General features: G+C 57.5%; 2 protein-coding genes across 4 annotated transcripts; both read left to right on the top strand.

Annotated features, from left to right (window-relative positions):
• Positions 1-869: 869 nt before the first annotated feature.
• Positions 870-8,933, top strand: ZMYND19 (zinc finger MYND-type containing 19). The gene is given in 8 exon segments (XM_082696465.1): positions 870-1,141; positions 1,510-1,599; positions 1,602-1,628; positions 2,199-2,258; positions 3,290-3,396; positions 3,887-4,027; positions 7,981-8,161; positions 8,340-8,933. Coding segments are annotated over 8 exon segments (801 nt in total). The 5' UTR covers positions 870-1,090; the 3' UTR covers positions 8,484-8,933.
• A 3,933-nt stretch (positions 8,934-12,866) lies between these two features.
• Positions 12,867-26,134, top strand: DPH7 (diphthamide biosynthesis 7; the record flags this gene model as incomplete). 3 transcript variants are annotated; one of them, XM_082696433.1, is made up of 10 exons in its annotated part: positions 13,429-13,583; positions 13,686-13,808; positions 15,446-15,579; positions 15,967-16,054; positions 17,281-17,372; positions 17,782-17,948; positions 20,945-21,014; positions 21,139-21,204; positions 21,450-21,622; positions 25,323-26,134. In XM_082696433.1, the coding sequence occupies 8 exons, from the start codon at positions 15,572-15,574 to the stop codon at positions 25,775-25,777; spliced, it is 1,119 nt and encodes a 372-aa protein (XP_082552559.1). In that variant the 3' UTR covers positions 25,778-26,134. The 3 variants fall into 3 exon arrangements, with proteins under 3 accessions (XP_082552558.1, XP_082552559.1, XP_082552560.1); XM_082696432.1 differs by lacking the exon at positions 13,686-13,808 and having other exon boundaries at positions 12,867-13,583; XM_082696434.1 differs by lacking the exons at positions 13,686-13,808; positions 25,323-26,134 and adding an exon at positions 21,858-22,699 and having other exon boundaries at positions 13,498-13,583.
• Between the last annotated feature and the right edge of the window lie 662 nt (positions 26,135-26,796).

The following is a 26,796-nucleotide window of genomic DNA, read 5'->3' as shown; positions in this document are numbered from 1 at the left end:
GGGGCTTTCGCGTCGCGCCTCGGCGCAGCGGTGACAGCGCTCGGAGGACTCACGTCCCGGGGCGCCCGCTCGGGAAGGAGCCGGACCCGCCGCCCCAGCCGCCGGCACGTCCCCGCCGCCCGGTCAGCAGCGGGAGAGCCGGGGGAGGCCGCGGCGGCCTCAGGGTGCGCCGCGTGGGCAACCGCGCGCCGCCGCGGTCCTCCGCTGGGCGCCGGCGCGGAGGAGGCGCTCGGCCCGGGCGGGAAGGCGCGCGGGCACGGGCCCAGGTCCCGGAGGCGCTCGGACCCCCGGCCCCCCCCAGCCCCGGCCCCCGCGCGGCCCTGCCCCCCCCAGCTCCGGCGCCCCCGGGCTCCGGCCCCCCCAGCCCCGGCCCCCGCGCGGCGTCCTGCGGAGGCGGGGCCGTTTGCCGGGCGCCGCAGCGACCAGCCCCGCAGAAACCCCGGCCCGCAGGGCCCCCCCGTCGGCCCCTCGGCGAGGGAGGTCGCGCGCGCGGGCCGGGCCGCAGGGTCGGGTGTGGGGCCGCGAGGCCGGGGTCCGCGGGCTGGTCGCGGGGTCGGGAGCCCGGAGCGGGGTCCGGCGCGGGTCGGAGCAGGAGCCGGAGCGCGGCCTCCAGCACAAAGCTTCCCGCGAAACTGACGTAGCTCGGGGCGGCCGCGCAGGCGCCGCCCCTGGCCGCGCCCCTCCCCCCGCGCTCCCTCCGCTCCTCAACGCGCCGGCGCACTCTCCCTCCTCCCATTGGCCACGGCGCGGCGGCGCGCGCCGGCCGGCGCAGTGCGCGCCCCGCGATTGGCGGGTCGGCGGCGGGCGGGGGTGTGTCCGCGCCCCACCCCGCCTCCGGCTCCGCTCGCGGTGGTGCGCGCGGCGGCGGCGACGGCGGCGGCGGCGGCGGCGGCAGCGGCGGCGCGTGGCAGGTCCGGCGGGCACGAGGCGGCGGCGGCCCGAGCCCGGCCCAGCCTCGTCCCGCCTGGCCCCGACCCCGGCCCGCCGGCCCGGCCCACCCGGCGCGCCGCGGCGCCGCCCCGGCCCGGCCCCGGTCCCGGCCCGGCGTCTCCCGAGGGAGCGGCGCCGCCGGCCGAGCGCAGGCCCGGCCATGACCGACTTCAAATTGGGCATCGTGCGGCTCGGCCGGGTGGCCGGGAAGGTGAGCGGCGCGGGAGCGGGGGCGCGGGGCCGGGGCCGCGGGTCGGGGGGTGCGGGGCCGGGCGGGCGGCGGCGGCGGGTGTCCGCGGGCCAGGACGGGGCTGGCGGCCGCGGGCAGCGCGGCGCCCTCCCGAGGCGGCCGCTCGCTCGTTGGCGAGGCGGCCTGCGTGCGTCTCGGTGCCTGGCCGTCCGCAGTGGAGCTTCGCGCAGGGTTCGCGCGGCCCGCGGTGGCCGGGGCTGGACGGGCCTCGGTGGGCCTCCCAGAGCAGGGCCTCCCTCTGCTTCTCTCCCTTACCGGGCCCCGCCCTCCGCGTGGTCGAGGCCGGGGCTTCCTGGCACCTGTGGGCATTGAGGCTTGGCTGTTTCCAGGAGCCGGCCGGCCGTGCAGCTGCACCAGCCACGGACCTTACCCTGCATGGGAACCCTGTTCCCATCACCAGCGGCGGAAGCTTCTGGTGGGAGAGAGGAGCAGAGGCAGTCAGATGAAGGTAAAACCGGCTGAGATCTTAGAAAAAGGCTTTCCGAGCAAGAATGCGACTCGTCCGTTTGGGGGACGTTCCTGCGTTTCCTGCAAGAGGAACGTGGCACTTTCCCTAGGGAAGGGGGCCTCCCCGCAGCCCTGCGATCCCTCTGACTCAGGGACCGGCGAGCTAGCGTCCTGCCTTCCACTCACGCAAGCTAAGTGAGCAGCAGCTCGGGGGTACCGCCACCCACTTCATAAACGGTTCACGGAAGCCTTCTGGATGTTCTGCCTCGATCCAGGGCCCATTCCTCTGTTCTGAGCAAGCCGCCCTCTCTGCTTAGGCTTACCGTCGCGCTCAGACACACAGCCTAGAGGTCAGCCAGCTCAGTGGCCCCTCGTTCTCGCACATGTGGATGGGAAGGGAGTCCTGATGTCTGCTCCTCTGCTAGTCTCAGTGGGAAACAACCACCTGCCGTAGGGGGTAGGCTGCTTCGGACCCCTCACCTGCTCCACAGCCGGAAGGGCCAGTTTCTGTTGAGGCTGAGACTGGACTGTGACCCTGAACGTAACATGTTGAAACGTGATTAATTTCCAGACCAAGTACACTCTGATAGATGAGCAAGATATCCCGCTGGTGGAGGGCTACTCCTTTGAGGTAAGGGTGGCAGTTTCTCGGCTGACCTGCTTTCAGCCGGGGGAGGGTCGCAAGGGGCGGGTTTTATCCCCTGCGAGGGCAGCCTGGCTTTCAGCACCACCATCATGTGCGCCCTCTCCCACTTTCACCCTGGTGGCTGACTCTTCCCGAAAACGGATCAAACCGTGTCATGTTGTGGTTGAATGCTCAACTGGACAAGCCCTGGCTGTCTAGGAGACTGTCCAGGGCCACCTCGCCTTCCCTCTGGCCGGGCCCCGCCGTGGCTGCTGGGCCCTGGTGCTGTCCGTTCTCTCATCTTCCTGAGCTCCCCTGCCTTCTGCTGTGCTCTCCTTGATGAGTTTCGGCTTACCCGCCAGTCCTCACCTACCGGCTCCTCCCCTCCAAAGTCTCCAGGGGTCTGCGGAACCGCTACCCTGTGACCGCTGCACGTGTGCTTTCACCGTGCAGGTGACCCCAGCACAACACGAGTTTGAACTGCACGGGTTAACTTAGATGTGGGTGTGGTACTTTTGGTTTTTGGTTATTTGGGGGGATTTTTTGGATAAAAACACCCCAGTACTGTAAGTATTTTTTCTCCTTATGACTTTCTTAAAAGCGTTGTCCTTCTCTAACTTTACCTTATTGTAAGAATGTAGCGTATGTTGTGTTTAAAGTATAGAATATGTGTTAGCTGTCTCTCAGAAATCACATGGGTCTTCAGCTGTGTGGGGTTCGGTGTGCCTGACCCGTACATGTTCAGGGGTCAACTGTTAGTTACTTGTCCAAGCGTTTTTCTCACCGAGTTGTAGGGTTTTTCTAAAAATGAGAAAGTTTATTTCTCTGTGTCTGCAGTATTTCTCAGAGTGGGTTGTGAGTGCTTGTTGGGATATGGGGCCGCTCCTGATAGGGGCCTCTGCAGAGCTCTGGGTCCCAGAAACAGGCCTCCTATATGTGCTCTGGCTAGTCTGTTTCACTTCACTGTCCTTCAGAGGGATTCCAAGTGGAGCTGAGCATCGGCTTCTTTAACGGACCTTTTCCTCGTCCTCTCTCAGGCCCGGATGGAAGTAGACGCAGACGGAAATGGTGCTAAAATATTTGCATATGCCTTTGACAAAAACCGAGGAAGAGGGTCGGGAAGGCTCCTTCACGAGCTGTTGTGGTAGGTGTTTTCCAGCTGCTTGCTTCCCGTTTGGGTGCCGCGTGAGCCCTGTTGTGCACAGGGCCCCCGGCGTCCGTGGAGCAACCTGCCTTGACACAGCCTCCTCTGGGGTAGGGTGGGCTCGGCTCCCTCCACTGTGTTCTTGCCGAGCCTGTGAGTGGGCTGTGAGGGACGACCTGCCTCTCCTTGGCGCGCGTGGTGGAGCTCCGAAATGCTTGCCGCTGCTCGGGTGGGTAAGCTCCAGGCTCTGCGTGTGGTGTCGGGGTTCCAGCCCGGCTTCTTGCCGCCTAGCTCTTCAGTCAAGGGGCTGAACTGCCAGCATGGTCCATCGTGTTTGGCCACAGACTCACATAGTTGGATTCCTCGCAGCAGCCTTGCTCCTGACTGTCCCTGGCAGTGTGGCAGGGGCCCAGTTCGGGCCCCGGAGCTGCAGTTGGGCGGAGGGGGGGGTTGCGGAGGCGGCAGATGGCGAGAGTTGTCTGTTTCCTAGGGAGCGTCACAGGGGAGGCATCGCTCCCGGGTTTCAGGTGGTGCACCTCAACGCCGTGACTGTGGACAACCGGCTGGACAACCTGCAGCTGGTGCCGTGGGGCTGGCGGCCCAAAGCCGAAGAGACGTCCAGCAAGCAAAGGTGGGTCTCCTCAGGGCCTGCTGGCGTCGGTGGGGGGCCTCCGGGGGAGAGCCCTTCTCTAAGCTCTCGTTGCTGTGTTTCTGTTTCTTAAAGATTTTATTTATTATTTGAGAGAGAGCGCGTGTGTGGGCGAGAGAGTGGGCAAGGGAGCCCAGGGAGCAGAGCCCACGCTGAGCCTGGCGCAGGGCCCATCCCAGGACCCTAGCGTCGTGACCTGAGCCGAAGGCAGCTGCTGAACTGACTGAGCCGCCCAGGCGCCCCATCCTCTAGGGGCTTGTTACCAAGAGGGCCCATGTCTGTCCTGTACCCTGATCTATGGGAGGGGAGACCTTGGTTATTTTCCTCCAAGTATGGGATCCTTATTTACTTAATGGGGGTGGGATGCCATTTTGATGGTGACCTTTTGGGTTGGTTCTCTAGATCGGCTAGAGTGGGAAAAGAGCTGTCTGGGCTGGTGCTTGTACATGGGCAGGACTTCTGTTCCGCGCCCCTGTACACACTTGTGCGTCTTTTTGTCTAAACGTTTCATCTAAGTAAAAAAAAAGCAAGACATGGGGGCACCTGAGGGGCTCAGTTGGTTAAGTGTCTGCCCTCGGCTCAGGTCATGTTCCTCGGGGTCCTGGGATCAGGCCCTGTGGTGGGCTCCCTGCTCAGCGGGGTCTGCTGCTCCTTCTCCCTCTGCCTCCTCCTTGTGCTCTCCCACTTGCACTCTCAAATAAATAAATAAATACATAAAATCTTTAAAAGAAGCAAGGTGGTGTGGTTCAGGGGCTCTGCTGTTCAGCCTCCACCACTGTGTGGTCCTGGAAACACTGCTTCTGCTCAGGATAGCACAGGTAACCCACTTGGGCAAGTAGGATGCTGAGAGCTGGCCCCAAGTGCAGCCTTGGTCTGAGCTTCATGGAGCACTTGAGAAGAGCTGGGGAACCCGCAGGATGGGAACCAAAATGAGCCAGGATGTTCTCGGCCATTGTGTACCATCTGTGGGCTCACAGGGGCTCTCTGCGGTTCGTGTACACCCTCAGGCCTCTGGGAAGCCTTTCATCAAACAAAATGAAGGTGGTGTTATCAACAGAAGAGTAAGGGCAACTCAGGAGGCCAGTCAGTGTCCACATCTCCCCTGGGTGCTCCTTCGTGACCTCTCAGGAGACAACCAAGTGGTGCCACCCTTAGTTTGTTGGCTCGGGATGGAGACTCCCAGCAGCAGTCACACCGTGGGTCAGAGCTAGCCCGAGTGCTTGTCGTGGGTCAGAGCGAGGCTGAGTGCAGCGTGAACTCCCAGTTGGCCTGGGCAGTATGTGTCCTTCTCTTTCTCAGCTGGTGGCCTCCACATGGCTGGTTCTTGTGGGAATCAACCTGTCTGTGAGGCTGGGAATATGGCCCCATGGATTCTCCCAGACCTGCACATCCTGCCTGACTTCCCTTCAGTGCAGCGGCCACAAGGGCGGCTCATCTGGGGGCAGGGGTGGAGGGCCTCTTTGTCAAAGCGTGTTTTCTTTGCTTTCTGCTTTTAAAAGCCGTCTGGGGCCCAAGTGTGCCTCTGTCTTGTAGGATTTCATTGGAAGCTCTGAAGGCAGCCAGCAGCCTCCTACATCCCGTGTCTTCCCCTTTTCTTTCCTTTAAAAGACTTTTCTCACTGTGGTAAAACGCATGTAACATTTACCATTTTAACCTTTTTTTTTTGGAGATTTAAGTATTTTAGAGAGAGAGCATGCATGTGTGAGAGTGGGCCCAAGGGGCGGGGAGGGCAGGAACCGGGACAGGGAGAGAGAAGCCCCACCCAAGCCGCACCCGAGCTGCACCCCACAGTCCTACGGTCACAGCCTGAGCCACAACCAAGAGTCAGACGAGCGACTACGCCACCCTGGTGCCCCCATCCCAACCATGTTTGAATGGCCAGTTCAGTGGCATCAAATCCACCCACCATCCCCACCATCCATCCACCTTCAGAACTTTTCCACTGTCCCAAACTCAGACTCTGTCCCCGTTAGACAGGGACCCGTCCCCTCCCCAAGCCCCCACCTTCCCATTCTCGGTTTCTGGATTGACTCCTCTAGGGTCTCCTGGGAGTACTATCCTACAGGATTTGTCTTTTTGGTACAGACTTACCTCAGCACAATGTCCTTAAGGTCTGTTGATGGAGCCTTTGTCAGGATTTCCACCCTTCTTAAGGTTGAATGATGATCCATTCTATTTCTCTACGCCTCACCTGTCGGGTGCTGACGACGACCAGCACTTGGGTTGCTTGCACGTCTCTGCTGTTGCAAGTACTGCTGCGATGAGCCTGAGTCTAGGTGTCTCTGTAAGACTCTGCTTGCAGCGGTTGGAGTCTGTGCCCAGCAGTGCAGGGGCTGGGCTGTAGGGTGGTTCTCCTTTTAACTTTCTGAGGTGCCGCCATCCTAATTCCCACAGCGTCTACTGCTTCAGATCCCCGCCCGCAGCGCACGAGGGTTCCCGTTTCTCCACGTCCTCGCCAGCACTCAGTGCACTCTGGCTTTTGTTTTGTTTCACTCATCCTAATGAGTGTGGGGTGATATCTCGTTTTGGGTTTTCATTTGTATTTTCCTGATGATGAGTAATGATAGTCATCTTTTCATGTGCGTACTGGCTATTTGTACATCTGCTTTTAGAGGAGTATGTTCAGGTCTTTTGGCTATTTTTAGAGATTTACTTATTTATTGGTTGGGGAGGGAGAGGGAGAATCTCAACTGACCTCCCGCCAAGTATGGAGCCCAGAGTGGGGCCCAGTGTGACAACCCTAAGCTCATGACCCAAGCTGAAATCCGGAGTCTGATGCTTAAGCTACTGAGCCACCCAGGCACCCCTTGCTGTTTTTTTTGTGTGTGTGTGTGTTTTTTAAGATTTTATTTATTTATTTGACAGTGAGAGAGGGAACACAAGCAGGGGGAGTGGCAGAGGGAGAAGCAGGCTTCCCGCTGAGCAGGGAGCCCAAGGCGGGACTGAATCCCAAGACCCTGGCTTTGTGACCTGAGCCAAAGGCAGATGCCTAACGAATGAGCCACCCAGGCGCCCCTCCTCTTGCCTGTTTTTAAATCTGGTTGTTTGGTATTTTTCTTGTTGAGTTATGGGAGGTATTTATATATTCTGGATATTAATTTCTTATCAAATACATGATTTGCATATATTTCCCTCATTTTGGGGGTTACCTTTGTAGCTCTGTGGATAGTGCCCTTTTTTTGTTGTTCTTCTAAGTAAACTCTAGGACCAACGTGAACTCTTGACCCAAACATCAAGAGTTACGGCTCTGCCATACTGACTGAGCCAGCCAGGTGCCCGGAGGGCTTGCATTAAGGTCCTTGATCCATTTTGAATTAATTTTTGTATGTAACCGAGTCTCTGGCCCCCATGGGGTTGGTGGTGTGAAGGGGGTGTTAGCCTGTTCCTATGCAGCCCGGCACCAGGGCGGGCTGTGGACTGCCTGCACTTTCCCTACCCACCCTGTGCTCCAGTGGGGCCCATCGGGGAGCCTCAGGTCTCAAGTTAGGTAGGATTTCTTAGTTGTAAGCTTCTGGTCCACTAAGGACATAGAGCAGCTCACTGCGTCAAAGGGGAGGTAGCTGGAGCAGAAGCAGGTGCCTCTGAGGCCATGAGCAGGGAAAAGGGCTGCCAGGCCTTGCTTGGGTGGCCAGGCTTGGCCAGGTCCCGGTCCTGAGACCCCATCTCTGCCTGCCGTGTGCCTGTCAGTCCCAGATCTGGGGGGTTGAGGAGTGAGGTAGACATAGCCCTACCGTGTACCTTTTAGTGGGTTGGTCCCTGATGCCACACAGATCAGCCCCGCTGTGAATGCTGTGTGGGGGCAAAGAGAAGCCAAGTTCAAGATGTCGTGAAAACAGAGCAGGGCAAACAGTTTGTCCTGAGCTCGTGTCCCCGCTGCATCCCTGCCTTGGCGGTGTCTGGCGGAGCGTGCTGAGGTGTCTGCTGGTCTGTTCCAGGGAGCAGAGCTTATACTGGCTGGCGATTCAGCAGCTCCCCACGGACCCCATCGAAGAGCAGTTCCCCGTCCTGAATGTGACCCGCTACTATAACGCCAACGGGGACGTGGTGGAAGAGGAGGAAAGCTCCTGCACCTACTACGAGTGCCATTACCCGCCCTGCACCGTGATCGAGAAGCAGGTACCAGTGCGGCCGCGCCACCCGCCTGGCCCTCCACGGCTCCCCGGCCGCAGCGGCTTTTCCGCGGCAGCTTCGGTGCATGGGCTCGCCCAGCCCTTTCCGAGGGGGAACGTAGCGTCGGCCCCGCAGCCAGTCCCCTGGCGCGACGGTGAAGCCGTGGTTCTGTGTGTTCTTTCAGCTGCGCGAGTTCAACATCTGCGGGCGTTGCCAGGCGGCCCGGTACTGCGGCTCCCAGTGCCAGCAGAAGGACTGGCCGGCCCACAAGAAGCACTGTCGGGAGAAGAAGCGCCCCTTCCAGCACGAGCTGGAGCCCGAGCGGTGACCGCGCCGCCGGACCTTCCTTGGGCGCGGCAGACACAGACCCGCAGTCGGCCTGGAGCTGCCGGAGGAGCCGATGGCTCGCAGCCTGGCAGCCGCCGTGGAGGCCACCTTCGCCGGGACTTGGTGGGCTCAGCGGTCCCTGCGGTGTTCAGCTCCGAGCACAGACAGCTGGGGAGGCTCCCACTGGGATGCTTCTCATTATTTATATGTTAATATGTTTGTAAACTCATGTACAGTTTTTTTGGGGGGAGGCAGTGGGAGGGTTAGAAATTACAAATAGAATCATTTGCTGTAATTCTCAAATGGCAAACGGTCGGGCCACATGTTTAAAAAGCCTAAAAAGTGTCACGTGACAGAAGCTTCTCCGGGTGGCTGCAGCCCCGGGGAGCGTGGCCTGGCTGCGGTCGTGTCTACAAGGTACAGTAAAGGGGTGGAATCATCGAGTGCCTCAGCCGTTCCTCCTCCTCCTTTTTGCCCTCGATGCCGTTGAGCTTTATTTCTGAGTGAATCAAGGTGGTCTAGGGCTGGGGTTGCGGCACTGCCTTTATTCCTGGGTTGAGAGAGAGAGGAGGCAGGTGGGCACGGAGTGGGAGACTCGGACCCATGCTTGTCCTGTGGCAGGGGTAGCCGGGGCGTTGGAGCAGGCGGCCCTGTTGGGCAGGCATGGAATGTTCTCAGCCCTGGCGCTGGTAAACTCTCACCTGGATTCACGCACTGAGTGGCGGGGCTTCTGACCAGCTGAGCTCCAGAGGCCCTGCCTGTGTGCTGGAGTAACCAGGGTGACGGAGTGTTGCTTCCCCGTCTGCTCTGCTGGGTTCCCTCTCCCTTCGGGGAGCCCAGGTTCTGAAGGCTGGGCAGGGCCCCTTACACCTTGCAGAACCACTTTAGGGCAATAAGCCAGGCTCCGCGCCTAGGAACTTACTGGTTTCCAGATCCAGCCAGCCCACCAGAGGCTTTACCTCCTGGGAGAAGGAAGGCTGGCCATTCCACCTCTGAGCATGTGTCCTGGGCTGTCCCTTTCCCCATCCCATGTTGGTCCCAAGGGTTGCTGCCACACTTTCCCTTGTGCAGGTCTCTGTCATCTTCTAGTGTGCCCCATCTGTCTTGTGTGTGCTCATTTCTTTGGCTGGGGACAGACTCTTGGTGTCCTTGGTTTGTGAGTTGAGCTTCTGGTAGGTTCTTTTGCAGTCCTTGGGCAGTACGTCTTGGAGAGCCAGACTGGGGAAGTCAGGTGAAGGCAACATACAGGGAGCAGGAGGGACCCTTCCGAACTCTGAGGGGCTGCTGTGAAAGTGAGAACCCCACCTGGTGCCTCTGGCAGCGTGAGTGCTGCATGCTTTCTAGGTGAGGGATGCCCTTGCTCCATAGGTGAGGTCTGCTTGTAGGTCTTGCCAGACCCTGGGTTGAGTGGTAATGGATCAGAAATCTTCTGGGGAGGGCGATATGTGTGATACTGAGAGATAGTCCTACAGACAGCAGTTGGTTTGAGCTCTTGGGACGTTCCCAGGGTTGGTGTGACTCCTGCTTCCAGAGCTCAGCTCTGGTCAGGACTGTTGGGTGCGGGCAGCTGTGCCAGACGGCATGTTGGGGTTTGGGTGGTCTTCCCAGCGCAGGACCTTGAGTGTGCTTACGCAAGTTGCTTTCACACAGAAGCTCCTGGGATGAGACACCAGACCACAGGCTGTGGTCTTTGGCCGTGTCCTTTGTGTCTGGGCACTTGGAGCCTATCTGAATTCCCTAACCCACACACATTGTCCTGTGGGCAGCTGCTTATCAGAAAATTACATCGAAAGGTCCCAGCTGACCTGTTGGACACCACACCAGGTCCTGACACACCGCTGGTCTCTTCCATGTGGTGCGGTTCGTCGAAAATAGCACTGGCCCAGGGATTGCCGCCCAGTATGGCCGCTTAAAGCAGGCGCTGCACACTGGTAGCTGTTCCTTGTCCAGTGGGCTGTGCCCTGTACTGTGTGTTAGAGACCCCAGCCCCAGACTATGCTGGTGACAGCCTCTGGGCTGGAGCTGTAAGGTTCTGAAGGTGCCTGTGGAGTGACTTGTTCCCTATGTTTGCATCATTGCTGTGGCCCATGCCGTGGACGCTGTCAGGAAGGTGCTGTATGATCCGTAGACAGCTCTTACCCCACGTGTGTCCCTTGTCCCTTCTCTGATACCAGCCCCTCATTTCTTTCCTCCTCCAATGGCCCCCAATCTCTTGATCTTTATAGCCATACACCTGAGAGGAAGGTCAACATTCAGATGGTTAAAATAAGGGGCTTGTGTAGTGTGTGGAGCTGCTTGACTTGGCCTTTTTGTTTTTTTTTTTAAAGATTTTTATTTGAGAGAAAGAACGTGAGCGGGGAGGTAGGTCGATAGGAGAAGGAGCAGCAGACTCCCGGCTGAGCAATGAGCCCAAGGTGGGACTCGATCCCAGGACCCTGGGATTATGACCTGAGCTGAAGGCAGATGCTTAACTGACTGAGCCACTCAGATGCCCCTTGACTTTGACTTTTTAAAATTTAATTGAATTTGATTTATTTGAGAGAGGGGAAGAGGAAGCACAAGCAGGGGGAGGGGCAGAGGGAGAAGCAGACTCCCTGCTGTGTGGGGAGCCCCATGTGGGACTTGATCCCAGGACTCTGCGAGCATAACCTGGGCTGAAGGCAGGCAGACGATTGACCAGCCGAGCGACCCAGGTGGTTTTTGGTTTTGTTTTTTTGGTTTTTTTTAAGATTTTTAAATCTGAACCCAATGTGAGGCTCAAACTCCCGACCCAAAGATCAAGCTTGAAGACGCTACAGACTGAGCCATCCAGGTTCCCCTTGACCATTTCTTGTACCAGGTGCAGGTGTGTGGTTCAGCCGTTTCGGACAGTCCTGTTTCTTTTCCACCAGCCTCTTCTGTGGTTCTGCTCAGCCGCCCTCTGACCTGCTGGCTCACAGCTGTATTTCCAGCCAAAGCCCTGCTTCCGAACCGCAGGCTGGGTCCCCAGGTATCCGTGGGGAGTGGGGATTTCAGAGTCAGCCTGTCCGGTTCCCTGGGGTCATCCCAACAAAGTATCACAACTACGTGGCTCAGAACAACAATGTATCACCCCATTTGTGGAGGTCACAGGTCCCAAATCAAGGTGTTGGCAGGACCGTGCCCCCTCTGAAGACAAGGTGTGTGTGTTCCAGACCTTTCCCAGCTTCTGGCAGTTTCAGGGGATCCCTCCTTGTGGATGCATCGTACCAACCCTCCGTCTTTACCTCATCTTCCCTGTGTGGGTCTGTCCTTGAGAGACCAAATCACCCCTTCAGAAGGATACCAGTCAGGGGCACCTGGGCAGCTCAGTCGGTTAAGTGTCTGCCTTCGGCTCGGGTCATGGGGTCATGATCCCAAGGTCCTGGGATGGAGCCCTACATCTGCTCCTTGCTCAACAGGAAGCCTGCTTTTCCCTCTCCCTCTGTCTGCCACTTCTTTGCTTGTGCGCTCTCTCTCTCTCTCTGACAAATAAAAAAATCTTTAAAAAAAAAAAACAAAGGGGAGCCTGGGTGGCTCAGTGGATTAAAGCCTCTGCCTTCGGCTTGAGTCATGATCCCAGGGTCCTGGGATCGAGCCCCACAGTAGGCTCCCTGCTCAGCGGGGAGCCTGCTTCTCCCTCTCTCTGCCCCTCTGCCTGCTTGTGATCTGTCAAATAAATAAATAAAATCTTAAAAACAAAGACACCAGTCCTGTTGGACTAGGGCCCACCGTAATGACCTCATTTCAACCGGGTGACCTCTGTAAAGACCCTGTTTCCAAATGTCACGTTCTCTGGTGCTGCGGGGCAGGACTTCCCAGCTTTCTGGAGAGACCGTTCAGTCCATCCTTAACAACGTCCAAAGCTCGCGTTCCCCAGACCTGTGCTGCAGTATTTCCTGGTTTTCTTGACCTCAGCCTCCCAGGGCTGCGCGGTGTCCTCCCTTACGTTCTAAGTAAGACTGCCCCTTGGGCCCAGGCGCGGGCTCTTCCCCAGGCCCTCTGTCCACCTTCCTGTCCACCACCCCGGACCGCCGCGCATCAGGCGCGCCCAGCTGGCCTTGGCTCCTTTCTCCTGCGTCCTGGCAGTCGCGGGTCCCAGCCCCCTCGGATGGCCTTGAGGGACAGAGGGCGGGCATGGCCCAGCCCCTTTGGGGCCGACCCCGGACCCCGCTCACCCCTTCTTCCGTGCCCTGTTTCCCTCCTTCCCCCGGTCCCCCTCCCTCCCGCCGTTATAGGAGCCACTCGGTCTGGGTACTGGGCTGTCGCCTCCAGACCCGCGTGCAGCCCGCGGAGGTCCGCCGGCAGGGGGCGCAGCAGCCCGGCCTCTCGCGCGGCGACAACGGCGGCCGGAAGTCCCGCCCCGGTGCCCCGGAAGTGGGGGCGAATGCGGAAGCAAAGAGGATGGGTCCGGAACTTCGTTCTCTCCTCCCAGCCGACCTCGGCCCCGACTCCGATCCCGACCCCGGCCCTCCCCGCCGACCTCGGCCCCGACCCCGGCCCTCCCCGTCGACCTCGGCCCCGACCCCCGCTCTCCCCGCCGACCTCGGCCCCGACTCCGATCCCGACCCCGGCCCTCCCCGCCGACCTCGGCCCCGACCCCCGCTCTCCCCGCCGACCTCGGCCCCGACCCCCGCTCTCCCCGCCGACCTCGGCCCCGACTCCGATCCCGACCCCGGCCCTCCCCGCCGACCTCGGCCCCGACCCCCGCTCTCCCCGCCGACCTCGGCCCCGACTCCGATCCCGACCCCGGCCCTCCCCGCCGACCTCGGCCCCGACCCCCGCTCTCCCCGCCGACCTCGGCCCCGACTCCGATCCCGACCCCGGCCCTCCCCGCCGACCCCGGCCCTCCCCGTCGACCTCGGCCCCGACCCCCGCTCTCAACCTGGCCTCGCCACCCCCCCTTCACGGCCCGGTCTCCGCTGTGTCCGGGTCTGACTCCTGCGGCCCGGGCAGTCGCGTCCGGCTTCTGCAGGCGGTGGACACGGAGTACACCGCGGACTCGGTGGAGTGGTGCCCGCTGGAAGGCTGCAGGCACTTGCTGGTCTGCGGCACCTACCAGCTGCGGAAGCCCGAGGACCCGCGCGCCGACGCTGAGAGCAAGGTGTGCGGTGCCCTCCTGCCTTCGGCGGCCTTGACCGCTGCTCTCTGGGTCTGCGCTCCCCAGGCGGCAGCTCCAGTCGCTAGCAGTCCGCGCCTCTTCCAGGAGACGCCTCAGGAAGGGCGGGGAAAGAGCTCAGACCGGCTGGGGCCTGTCGGGCCTGCAGTGGGGAAGGTTGGAAGAGTCACACGGGAGAAGGAGACGGGACAGTGGCCTTGTGGTCGGAAGGTAGAGTAGAAGGGCTTTTTTTTTTTTTTAAGATTTTATTTATTTATTTGACAGATCACAAGGAGGCAGAGCAGCAGGCAGGGGGTGGGGAAGCAGGCACTCCGTGAGCAGAGAGCCCGATGCGCGGCTCTATCCCAGGGTTCTGGGATCATGACCTGAGCCAAAGGCAGAAGCTTGAACCCACTGAGCCACCCAGGCGCCCCAGGGACTTTTTTTTTTTTTTTTTTAAGTTTATTTATGTAAGTAATCTCTACACCAGCCCTGAGAGCAAGAGCTGCATTCTGCATGGACTGAGCCAGCCTGGCACTGGGAATGGGTGTCTTGAAAGTCCCTTATACACAGGTGTGGCTCGTTTATGGGTGAAGTCTAGAATAAAGAGAAAATGGGAATTTGAAGGAGCTATATCTAATCTCTTGAAGGCATCTATTCAGATGCAAACCAGGCCGCTTTTAAGAATGGAACTGGTGCCCCAGCAACCTGCGGAAGCCAGGATCTTTCAGGGCTGACTGGGTCCTGCAGCAGCCCTACCATAGCTGGTTCTTAGAAGTCCACTTAGAAGGAGCATTCTAGGGGCACCTGGCTGGCTTAGTCAGTAGACCATGCAACTCTTAATCTCAGGATCGTGAGTTTGAAACCCACATTGGGTGTAGAGATTATGTAAATAAAACTTTAAAAAAAAAAGGACACCTGTGTGGCTCAGTGGGTTGGGCCTCTGCCTTTGGCTGGGCTGGTGATTTCGGGGTCCTGGGATCATGACCTGAGCCAAAGGCAGACAGTTAACCCACTGAGTCACCAAGATGCCCCAATAAACAAAATCTTTAAAAACAAAAAAAAAAATTCTAGGGGCGCCTGGATGGGATGGCTCAGTGGGTTAAGCCTCTACTTTCAGCTCAGGTCATGAACCTGAGGTCCTGGGATCGAGCCCCGCATCGGGCTCTCTGCTCAGCGGGGAGCCTACTTCTCCATCTCTCTCTGTCTGCCTCTCTGCTACTGTCAAATGAATAAGTAAAAAAATCTTAAAAAAAAAATTCTGTGGTGAGCCCAGCAGAGTTTATGTGCCTGCCCACTAATTGTATAACACGAGAAGAGACATTTCTGCAGAAAATCAGGGGTGTTGCTTCCAGGTAGAGTTCCAGAGTCTGTTTTGTTTTATTTATTTATTTATTCATTCATTCATTCATTTGACAGATAGAAATCACAAGCAGGCAGAGAGGCAGGCAGAGAGAGGAGGAAGCAGGCTCCCTGCTGAGCAGAGAGCCTGATGCGGGGCTCGATCCCAGGACCCTGGAATCATGACCCGAGCCGAAGGCAGAGGCTTTAACCCAGTGAGCCACCCAGGCGCCCCCTTATTTTTTTTTTTAAGATTTTATTTATTTGAGAGAGAGAAAGAATGAGCGGGGGGTGGGGAGAGGACAAAGGGAGGAGTCTGATTCCTTCTTGAGCAGGGAGCCAGACAGGGGACTTAATCCCAGGGCCCTGAGATCATGACCCGAGCCGAAAGCAGAGGCTTAACTTACTGAGCCACAAGAGTCCCAGAGTCTTGGCCAACCTTTTCTTTCCTTTGATTCCTTTTCCCATCCCTTGGGTTCTTCGGTATCTATCAGGGTAATCAGAGAATACATCTGCCTTTTCCGTAGAGTGGACCGGATGCTGATGAGCCTCAAACCCGTTTGGGTCGTCTCTACTTGTATAGTTTCAATGAGGACAACTCTGCTCGCCCCCTGCTCGAGGTCCAAAGAAGAGACACTTCTGCAATCCTGGACATGAAATGGTATGATGTTGGTGAAAATCTCTCTCGTCTGGAACTCGTCATGGGTTCTGTTCATTTAATCAGGGAGCCTGATGCCTGCCGGCATTCAGTAAGATGGGGAAACGCCTGGACTTTTTCATTTCTTTATTGTTGTGCCCGCCTGTTGGCCCTGGGAGGGTCCTGGAGACTGGGGCTCCTTTCAGTTGTCGTGTTCCAAGTTCTAGGGTCGGTGGGAGTCTGGCAGGTGATGCTCATTTTCTGCTTCATAAGCAGGGGAGTCTTGAACAGAACTGTAGGCTATAGCCTGGTTTTGGAGCTGAAATTTAAGTAAGTTCCTGAGGTCCGTAATGCTGTTCCGTGCCCTGGGTGCGTCCTGTGCTCTGACTGGCGTATGAATTCTCCCCACAGGTGCCACATCCTCGTGGCTGGCCATGCCCTCTTGGGCGTGGCAGATGCTGGTGGGTCCATAGAACTCCTCCGCTTGGTGGAGTCTGAGGTCAGTGACTAGGACCAGGCGTTGGGGGTCGGGGGTCGGAAAGAATCTGAACAGAGAGGGTTTGTGCTGCTGCAAACCTCTCTGTGGCATGATTTCTGCTCAGTGGCAAACTTTATCATAAAACATTCTAATCTAGCATGGGGTCTGTTTTAAATTACGGGGTTCTGCATCTGACTCTGAGAAGTCACTCATGTGTCCCCAGTGGAAGGGCTGAAGTGACAGGGTGTCCATTCATTCACCTGTCCGTGGGTCTGACAGTTCTTCTGTATGGAAAGCCTGGACCAGCGTTCTTAGGCTGATGCTGCTGGGGCCAAGAATAGCAACGAACTTCCTATGGGAAAGTGGCACTTGTCACGCATAATCAGGAAGGGATGTGTCTCCCCTGTGGCTTTCTCAGACTGTTTGGTATTGGTCAGTGCCATGTGTTTGCAAAATGACTGCATCTGACGGTCAGAGGCTCGGGAGAATAGGGGAGTCCTGTCGTCGAGGGAAGGCAGAGCCCCCAAGACCAGCCCTGACTCGGTGGGAGGGACACACACCAGCACGGGTGTGCAGGCGGACTGGAGCAGGTCCACTTGTTGGAGTTAGGGCAGCCGAGGGCTTGTGTGTAAAGAGCCGTGCTGCAGCCCTGTCTGAGGAAGGAGGGAGGGAATAATCTGGGGAAGACTGTGGGCCCATGAACCAGGTTCTGGCAAGAGCAGATCACCCTCAGAGAGGACCTTGAGGAAGCCGCCTGCTAGGAGCCTTTTAAGGGAGGTAAGCATCGTCCAGCTTGTCTTGGTCATAAGATGCTTCCGTAAGTCTTAGAAAAGAGAAACCGTGGTTAATGGCTAGTTGCAGCTTCTGAAATGGAAACTAGCAGAAAGATCCTGATGTCACTGTCCCTGAAGACAGAGTGTCCCAGCATCCCTTGAGGCGGGGAGAGGTGGGGGGTGTCTGTCAGTGGTGCTTCCTGGGGCCTGTGTCTAGGAGTGTACGGACAGCGAAGGGCAGGGAGACCTGCTTCCGCTCGGGGCGCGTGGAGGAGTCCTCCTCCCCCAGGTGTGGGAGCGTCTAGGAGCAGGGGCCAGGTCCAAAGTGTTCTCTCATTCTGTGATGGATCAAGGACTAACACGCTTTGTTCGTCTAGTAGTAGAGGAGGGAGTGATGGCCACCTGAGCTAGAGTACTTGTCTTTCTGGGGTTCTGGCCTGTTTCCCTTAGATAGCGCTCCTTTCTCTCCGGTAGAATGCTTACACACTGCAGCCGGTTTCCAGCTTTGCCCTGGGGAAGCAGTGTCTGGCCCTGTCTCTGGACTGGTCCACTGGGAGAACTGAAAGGTAAGACCGGTGCTGGTGAGCGACCCCAGGCTTTCCTCTGGGGCCTCGTTGCTCTTCTCACGCAAGAGAGATTGAAACCTGGAGGCAGCCTGGATTGCAGCCTCCCAGACCGGGGAATGTCACTACCAGTCCTAATCCAGATAGAACACATTTCCGCTTCTCAGATAAAAGGAACAGTGTTTTCATCAAGAAAAGCTGACACGGGTTTATTTTAACAAGTTCAGTGGTAGTTTCAGATGCCCAAACGTCTTAACAGGCAAGTCCACAGACCAGGTCCATGGGGAACCTCTCCGCATGAGGTACCCCATGAATATCGCAAGGTGTCACCCGCTGGGAACCAGAAGAGGGGGGTGAGTTTGGGTCAGTGCATAAATTCAGCTCAGTTTCTCCCTTGGCTCCCCGCGTCTAGAGCCAGTGACCAGCCCTTGAAAATCATCAGCAGCGACTCCAAGGGGAAGCTCCACCTGCTAGAGGTGACTGAGGCGGGGCTGCAGGAGGTGGCCACGTGGCCTGCCCATCACTTTGAGGCCTGGATCGCTGCTTTTGATTACTGGCGGACGGAAATCGTGTACTCAGGTTGGTACTTCTCTGCTGGGTGTGGGCCCCATGAGGGAGGGCGGGGGCAAGTGTGGTTCGTGTCAGGGCCGTGACTCTGGACGTGTTGGGACCTTGAAGACCCTCCGTGGAGCAAAAGCTGTAGCTGGTACTTGCAACTTCGCTGTTTGGGCCTTGCGGGGTCTCGGGTGGTGCTGACCGCGTGCTGGAGCCCCAGAGCCCGGCCTCCTGCCGCTCCTGGTATCTGGTCCCGTGCTCCAGAGTTCCCGCCTTTCCCTCTGCTGTTTCCGTGTCCAGTATTGACTGTGACGCTCCCGTCTTGGATACAGTTTACCTTCCCAAAGAGAAGGCCGGGAGGAGGGGCTTGGTTCCCTGGTGTTGTGGGTAGTGTGCGCGCAGGTCCTGATGCGAGGGTGAGAAATTCCTCGAAGTGGACTGGGCAGGAGACGGGCGTCTGCGATCAGTCCCTTTCAGCCGAGTGGAGAGGGCTCGTGGGAGATGGGAGGCAGGGGCCGCTGGCCGCTGGCCGCTGGGAGAAGGCAGAAGGGCTCCTGGATGTGCAAAGAGGGAGAGGAAAGATCTGACCCTCGCGTCCCTCTGCGGCCAGTTGCCAGTCGTGCTCTGGGCCTCCCAGCGCGCCGAGGGTGGGGACGTTCTCTCGGACGGTCAGGAAGTGCGTGGCCCCCGCTCTCCGCCAGGACTATTCGGCTCCTCGGTGCGCGCCCCAGCACCCTCTCAGCTGCGTTCCCGTGTGACTGGCACAGTCTTCCCTCAGTTATCCTGGACTTCTCCCCTGCGGATTGCTCCTTGTTCTACTTTGGTGGCTCCTCCCTTTCCTCCGGCCTCTGTCTGATGCTCTTCTCTCTCCGCATTGTCGCTCTCCTGACTTCCGCTGCGGGCCCTGTCTTCCAGAAACAGCTGCGTGTTGGTTGCTTAAGCAGACCTCGTCCCGTCTCCTTCCTCTGTCTCTCTCTTTCTTCCTTTTAAGGAAAATTTTCTTAGTTATTTTAAGGCATCTCTGCACCAAGGGTGGGGCTCAAACTCATAACCCTGAGATCAGAGTCACATGCTTTTTTGCCTGAGCCAGCCAGGCACCCCAGGATTTAAGTTTTTTAGGTCTTCCCGTTCTTAGGTTAGTACCACCTTGAGGCTTAGCTCATTCAGAGCAAGGGTATCGTGGTGGGTGCGATTTCGTGATTCAGCACCAACGTATTTTTTCACTGACTGTTGATGGAGCATGTGCTGTGTCAGTGCAGTGTTCTAGGTGCTAGAGATCATGAGTGAACAGGACGGACAGCAGTCCCTGCTTTCACGGAGCATACGTAGAGACGCCACGGGCAGTGGGCATGGCACAGTGCAGAGCAGCTCAGAGGAGATCAGTGCTTTGGGAAGAAGAAGGGTAGAGCAGGGTGGGGGTACTGGGGTGTGGGCAGATGCCGGCTCTCCTGTCACAGCACGGTCACTGGGGGCAGAGGCCTTGAGCAGGACTGAGCCTGCTGCGTGGGGAGAGCTGTAGGACCAGAACGGTGGGAGGAATGGCAGACAGAAGGTGGGGAGGTCAAAGCCCCAGGGCCCTACAGGCTAAGGGGAGGACTTTGGCTTTTTTGCAGAATGAACTGGGAGCCACAGCAGGATGTTGGGCAGAGGGGTGGCATCTCCTGACTTCCATCTTAGAATCCAAGGGGATCGTCTCCACTAAGGTGTTGAGTGCACCTGCAGGGACGTGGGGACAGAGCCCGGAGACCTGCCACGCAGGTGGTGGCAAAAAGGCCTCAGACCAAGTTGGGAGTAGCGCGCAGGGGAAGAGCCGTAGGAGTTTGGCTGTCTGTGTGCGGCGGGTCACCGGGGTGTCCTGGTGGATGAATGTGCTGTGAGACAGGAGAGACCAGCGGGCGAAGAAGCCACTACCGGCTCTCCCTGCGAGTCTGCCACCGGACGGCGGCCCCTGTCGGAGGCTCTCCCACAGGCATCAGGCCTGGCGCACCGGTTCGGTCGGTCTCCTTAGCTGTAGGCCATGTTCCTCCCGTCTCCCTTCCGTCTGTTGTGGGAGTCCGTAGCGTGCTCAGAGAGGGTTGATGGGCAGGTTGCGCGGAGGGGCCAGGCGGCAGGCAGGTGGGTATGTGGGAGGGAAGACGGTGGGTGGGTGGACGCGCTGGGCAGACCCAGGTGTTCTAGTTTGCTCCCCTTCCCTGTCCCCGTGGGCCGCGTGCCAGCCTTGCTCCCCTTCCTCCGAGATGGCCACCCGTCCCCTTTATCTGTTTTCTCTCTTGGTTTTTTTTTTTAAGATTTTGTCTATGTATTTGACAGAGACAGTGAGAGAGGGAACACAAGCAGGGGGAGTGGGAGAGGGAGAAGGCGGCTTCCCGCTGAGCAGAGAGCCCGATGCGGGGCTCGATCCCAGGACCCTGAGATCATGACCTGAGCCGAAGACAGACGCTCAACGATTGAGCCCCCAGGTGCCCCACTACCCTCTGTCTTGTTGCTGCTTTTCTTTAAAGACTGGATGATGGGACCAGCTTCCCCTTTCTTCCTATTTTTTCAGTTCCCTAAGACAAGCAGGGCTGCTTTCTACTGTAAGGTTACAAAGGGCACTTCTCTTTAAAACACATGGGGGTGGGCTGAAGGTTCCAGAAACACAAGAAGTGCTCCTGCTTGCCGCCTCCTGCCCACAGTTCCTGTTCAGAGTTCTTCACTACGGGAGCTTGGGTTTGTGGCGCCAGGACCAATGACTGCTGGAGCCTGCGGAGCGGCCGCTTCAGCCAGGTTGTGACCTGACAACTCTTCCCCTAACTTCGTGGCCTTCCCTGTTATTCCTCTAGGCCAAGCCCCTCAGCCTTTCCTGTCTTCCCCATCGGGGCCCTCTCCAAGTCTGAAGACACAGTTCCAGCACAGGGCTCTTCTGCCTGCCGGCCTCCAAAACCACGGGATCGCCCATGGCCTCAGTGTCCTCCCTGGGGGGCAGTGGCTGCGTCCTGTTGTCATTGCTGTGGTCAGCGGGCCTTTCTGTTTCTGCACAGGTGGGGACGACGGGCTTCTGAAAGGCTGGGACACCAGGACGCCTGGCACGTGTGTGTTCACTAGCAAGAGGTGAGTTACCAAGGGGCCAGCCCTGGGCGTGTAACACCAGCGCCCCCTGCCTCCTCTGTGGACATTCCCCTGGGGTTGGGACCCTGCGCAGGCACCGGCTCAGACCTCGCACTTTTGCCCACAGACACTCCATGGGCGTGTGCAGCGTGCAAAGTAGCCCCCACCAGGAGGACATCTTGGCCACGGGAAGGTGAGTCCCTTCAGGTTGTCCGGGGCTCCGTCTTCCCACTTTCACTTCCCTTCCTCCTGTGGACCACTGCGGTGCTGTTGGACGGGCCCAGCTGTTCGGCCAGAGTGTAGAGAGCGGGGCTTGGGAAGGGACTGTCTCCCAGAGGAAGGAGTGGCATGGGTGTCCCTGGGAGGTGGCCCTTGTGCCTAGGGGGTTTGGGGGAAAAGCAGCTGTTGGTTTTCCTGCATGCTCCCTGTGGGTTTCAGCTACGACGAGCACGTTCTGCTGTGGGACACTCGGAACATGAAGGAGCCATTCGCAGACATGGCCGCACAGGGCGGAGTGTGGAGGCTCAAGTGGCACCCTTTCCACCACCACCTGCTCCTGGCAGCGTGTATGCACGGCGGCTTTCAGATCTTCAACTGCCAGAAGGCGATAGGCGAGTGGGGGCCCGTGGCCGGCAGGCCTGGGGTGGGGGTTCCCAGTGTCCCTGCTCCCTGGCTCTGCCAGACAACTCCTGCACATCCCCAGGCTCACACCCCAGTCCCTCCGAGGCCCATAGCTGGGCCAGGCCTGAACTCAGGCTGGTGCTCTGCTTCTTAGCCACAGTCCTCACCTGACCAGCTCAGTCACCCGGGTACCTCCCACTGGTTAGCTGTCCTCTGCCCCGTTAGGACTCTGCTCTGGAAGCGTCACCAGCGTGTCTCTTCTGTAGCTGTCCTTGGCCCACTTTCTGCCACGTCCTTCCTGCCTGCGCACAGTTTGGTCCGCATGCTTCAGCTGTCTCCCCCTTGCTCCCGCTCTCTGGGCCGCACCCAGTTCCGCATGGGCCTGACCCATTTGGGGGCTCTCTAGGTTGGTGTTAACGGTGGGTTCTCCGAGTTACCAGGCAAACCGTGACCTTTCTCTGGCCAGTTGTCCTTTACTGGCAGAACTTTGGCACATTTTGTTCTCTCTTCTCAAGCCCCCAGCGCCCCCTTTCCCTCCTCATAGTTTCAGTCTGTGACTCCCCCTCCCTCCTCGTTCACGTGAAGAAGGGATGGGAGAGACGCCACCTCTACCTCCTCCGTGTGGCTGTGTGGCCCGCTGTCCCCACGCGGGGCTGCGCTCCCGGCTTCCTGTTCTGTGTCTTTGGTTCCGCCATCTGTCGCGTGTCCGCTCTGCTAGTTCCACACATGTGCAGTTCTCAGCCGAAAGCCATGTGAGGTCTTGTGTTTAATGAGACGTTGCCCTCTGAGCCCTGCTCTCACTGTGTGCCATCAGTTTTGGGGTGCGGTATGTTTTCATTCATCTCAAAGTACTTTCTAGGGGCGCCTGGGCGGCTCAGTGGGTTAAGCCTCTGCCCTCGGCTCAGGTCATGATACCAGGGTCCTGGGATCGAGCCCCACATCGGGCTCTCTGCTCTGCGGGGAGCCTGCTTCCCCTTCTCTCTGCCTGCCTCTCTGCCTACTTGTGATCTTTCTCTCTGTCAAATAAATAAATAAAATCTTTAAAAAAAAAAAAAAGTACTTTCTAATTTCCCTTGTGATTTCTTCTTTGACTCATTAGTTATTGATGAGTGTGTTGTTTAATCCCACCCTTTTTTTTTTAAAGATTTTATTTATTTATTTTGTCAGAGAGAGAGTGAGCGAGAGTGAGCACAGGCAGACAGAGAGGCAGGCAGAGTCAGAGGGAGAAGCAGGCTCCCTGCGGAGCAAGGAGCCCGATGTGGGACTCGATCCCAGGACACTGGGATCATGACCTGAGCCGAAGGCAGCTGCTTAACCAACTGAGCCACCCAGGCGTCCCTAATCCCACACTTTTGACTGTCCTAAATTTCTCTTTTTTTTTTTTAAGCTAGATTTATTTATTTGACAGAGATCACAAGTAGGCAGAGAGGCAGGCAGAGAGAGAGGAAGGGAAGCAGGCTCCCCGCAGAGCAGAGAGCCCGACGCGGAGCTCGATCCCAGAATCCTGGGACCATGACCCAAGCCAAAGGCAGAGGCTTAACCCACTGAGGCACCCAGGCGCCCCTGTCCTAAATTTCTGACACAGATTTCTAATTTCATTCCTTTGTGGGTTCCTTTTAAATTTATTGAGACTTGCTGCGTGGGTTTGTGTGTGGTTGGTCCCAGAGTGCGTCCTGCATGCCCTTCACAAGAGCGGGTTCAGTGGCTGTGGGCGGAGTGCTCTGCAGATTCTCTTCAAGGGGTCTGTTGATTTTCTGTCTGGTTGTACATCAGTTTTTTATTTAAAAATCTTTTTCAATGTGGGGCTTGAACCCACAACCCATAATCAAGAGTCACAGGCTCCACTGATCGTTCATTATTTTTTTTTAATGTGTCTTTCATATTTTCTCATTATTATTATTTACTTAAAGATTTTTTTTACTTATTTGAAAGATAGAGTGTGTGCATGTGCATGTATGCGCACTGTGGGGGGAGGGGCACAGGGACGGAGAATCTCAAGCAGGACACACACCCCCACCCAGCATTGAGTTCCCCAAGGTCATGACCTGAGCTGAAACCCAGAGCCGGACTCCAAGTGCCCCTGTTGTTGGTCATGGAAAGTGAGCAGTGAAGTCTTCGGCTGCTTGTGTTGTCAATTTCTTCCCGCGTTTCTGCCTGTCCTCGTATTTGGGGGCTCTGTCGTTCGGTGTTTGTATATTTATGCTGTTTGCATTTTCCTAACTGACGCGCATGGTTGTGAGGGTCCCTCCTGCAGCTTAGGGACTCTGGGGTTCAGGTCGCCCCGTCTGGTAGCAGCCGGGCCATGTGCGCCCTCTGGCGGCTGCGGTTGGCACAGCATGTCTGCACTGTCTTCTTGCTTTCAGTCGGTTCCTAACTCGAGTCTGGCGTGTCTCCCCTGCGGGTTTGTGGGGTTTTGTCAGGAACGTTACAAAAATGATGTTCTGCCTTCCTTAGTGGGCTTCGTCAGGGGCCACGTGATGTCACTTTGTCTTTTTCCCGCAGATGAGGCTAACTGAGGTCTCCTCTGGGCTTCTTCACTATAAAAATGTGTTTTTCCTTGTGAAATTAGTACTAATCAGTCTGTGGTTAGAGTGTTTGAACCTTTGTGTTCTTCATCAGACTTTCACTCAACACATGATGATTCTTGCCTGAACAAAATTATTACTATAATTGCAAAGATTTTCTATTTTCTTTTTTTGATTTATTTACTTATGTTAGAGAGCGTGAGCGAGCATGCATGCATGTTCAGGAGTGAGGGGTGGAGGGGGAGGGAGAGCGAGTCTTCAGCAGACTTTGTGCTGAGCATGGAGCCTGACGTGGGCTCTCACAGCCTGTGATCATGACCCGAGCCAGAACCAAGAGTCGGTCGCTTAACCGACCACACCACCCTGGTGTCTGGTATCAGTTTTTTCTTTTTTTTTTTAACATTTATTTATTTATTTGACAGAGATCACAAGTAGGCAGAGAGGCAGGCAGAGAGAAGGGGAAGCAGGCTCCCCACTGAGCAGAGAGCCTGATGTGGGGCTCGATCCCAGGACCCTGGGACCATGACCCAAGCTGAAGGCAGAGGCTTAACCCACTGAGCCACCCAGGCGCCTTGCTTGTATACCTTCTGCAGCAAGACTTCTTTCCAGTCCTGCCCTCCAGCCTCAAAGGTGCCATAGGGACTCACCATCAGGAAAACTGCTGAAACTCTTTAGTGACTCCTTTCCAAGCTCAAACCCAGACTTTATGGAGCAGGCACTCTAGACATGTGTCGCCGCTCCCTGGTGGCATTGCCTGGACACTTGTTTGTGGTCGCCCAGATGTGTCCTGCTCTCCGTTTCCCACATGCTTGTTCTCCTCATTTCTTGTGCATCCCTCTCACTCCCCTCTAGCTAACCCTTTGTCCTTTGCTTTGAAGTCTTCACTGAGACTTCAGCCAAGTCTGCCCGCTTGGAAAGGCACCCTCGCCCGCGTGCTTCTGGAGCCATGCTGATTGCTCTCTGCACACAGGGTGCACTCCCTGCAGGTGAAGGTCTGTTTTCTTCTCATCTGTCACATCTCAAGGGTTCCTTTGTGTGACACAGTGGTTGCTGACAAATGAGTGGCTGCTTTTAGCAGAGTCTCCCTTTGAGAGTGGGCAGGGGCCATTGGTTGTAAGTGATGAGATCAACCCTGGGTAACATCACATGTTTGGTCTTATTCCAGAGGAGAAGCAGGAAGCCTACACGGTCTCTGTGTCTCACACGTTGCCCAACTCTTTGGTGTATGGAGCTGACTGGTCCTGGCTCTACTCTGGCAGCCTGTCAGAGATCCACGAGCCATGCTGCTTGGGGACTTTTCCCTGCAGCAACTCAGGAGCCAGAGTGGCACCTCTCTGTAGCCTGAAGGCTGTACACCAGTCACCAGCAGTCTCTGGTCATCATTTAGCAGAGGACAAAGAAGAGGGTCCTTCCAGACTTCAGAGTGGCAGCAAACGGAGGACCCCTCTCCAGCCACTCGCAGAGGACACGACGAAGAGTGGGAACTGGCGGCACACTGCAGGGACCAAGGTCTGTGACTGTGACCTCTGTCTGGAAGCAGCGACCTTGAACACTGACCTCCTAGCCACTTGCTCCTTTTATGATCATGTTCTTCACCTCTGGAAGTGGGAGAGCAGCTGAGCTAGGGAAGAGTTTGGTTGGTTTGAAGTCAGAAAGGCTACTTCCACAAATAAAACCCAGAGTGTGATTGTGAGTGCACTGCACGCAGACCCTCAGACCCTCTCACTGGGTGTTCTCGTCCGCAGGGGACTGCACCCGGCCCAGTGCACTTCATGGGCTCTACAGCGTGAACAGTCAGAGAAGCTGTTGGCTTCTCTGAATCTGCTGGGGCATTTCAAGGCGGTGACTCTGCCTGACAGCAAGGAGTGGAAGGGTCTTGGTTCCCAGCTCTCAGACCTGTCAATCTCTTGTGTGAATTGGACGTTCAGGTCTTCATACTGATTTAATAACTAAAGGAAAGTGTGCTTTTCTCTTTTTTTCCTGATTTTATTATTTTTTCAGTGTTTCAAGATTGTTTATGTGCCACACCCAGTGCCCCCTGCACTACGTGCCCTCAATACCACCACCAGGCTCCCCCAACCTCCCACACTTTCTTTTTTTAAAGATTTTGAGAGAAAAAAGCAGGAGCACGAACGGGGAGGGTGAAGGGAGAAGCGGACCCCGCCGAGCAGAGAGCCCGACCCAGGGCCCCATCCCCGGACCCTGGGTTCAGGACCTGAGCTGAAGGCACACGCTTCACCGAGTGAGCCCCCCAGGCGCCCTCCAAGTGTGCCTTTCCTGAAAGCGACTTAACAGCAGTTTTCCGCGAACATTTACAAAGGTCGCCCCTCCTCGGCCCCGAAGTGCTTGTGTGAGCCTCCGGGGTGGCGAGCGAGGGCGAGTGTGCACGCCCTGAGCGCCGCGGGTCCTCGGCCCCAAACGGGAGTGCGGCGGCCCAAGCCCTGCCTCTAGTGCCCGGCGGCAGGAACCTAACGCGACCCGGACCGCGGCTGCGGGAGAAGCGGGGCACGGTGGGGCCGCGCGGGCAGAGCCGCGACCCGCCGCGTGCGCGCGAGGACCGAGGCGGCCGGCGCCCACCCCGCCCGCCGAGCGGGGCCCCGCGGCAGGGCCGCAGCCGCGCCTCCAAGCCTGTGCCGTTG

The sequence above is a fragment of the Mustela nivalis genome (genome assembly GCF_964662115.1).
Source record: "Mustela nivalis genome assembly, chromosome: 13".
Lineage (NCBI taxonomy): Eukaryota > Metazoa > Chordata > Mammalia > Carnivora > Mustelidae > Mustela > Mustela nivalis.
Note: the sequence above shows the minus strand (reverse complement) of the source record. Positions and strands in the feature narration are given on the sequence as shown.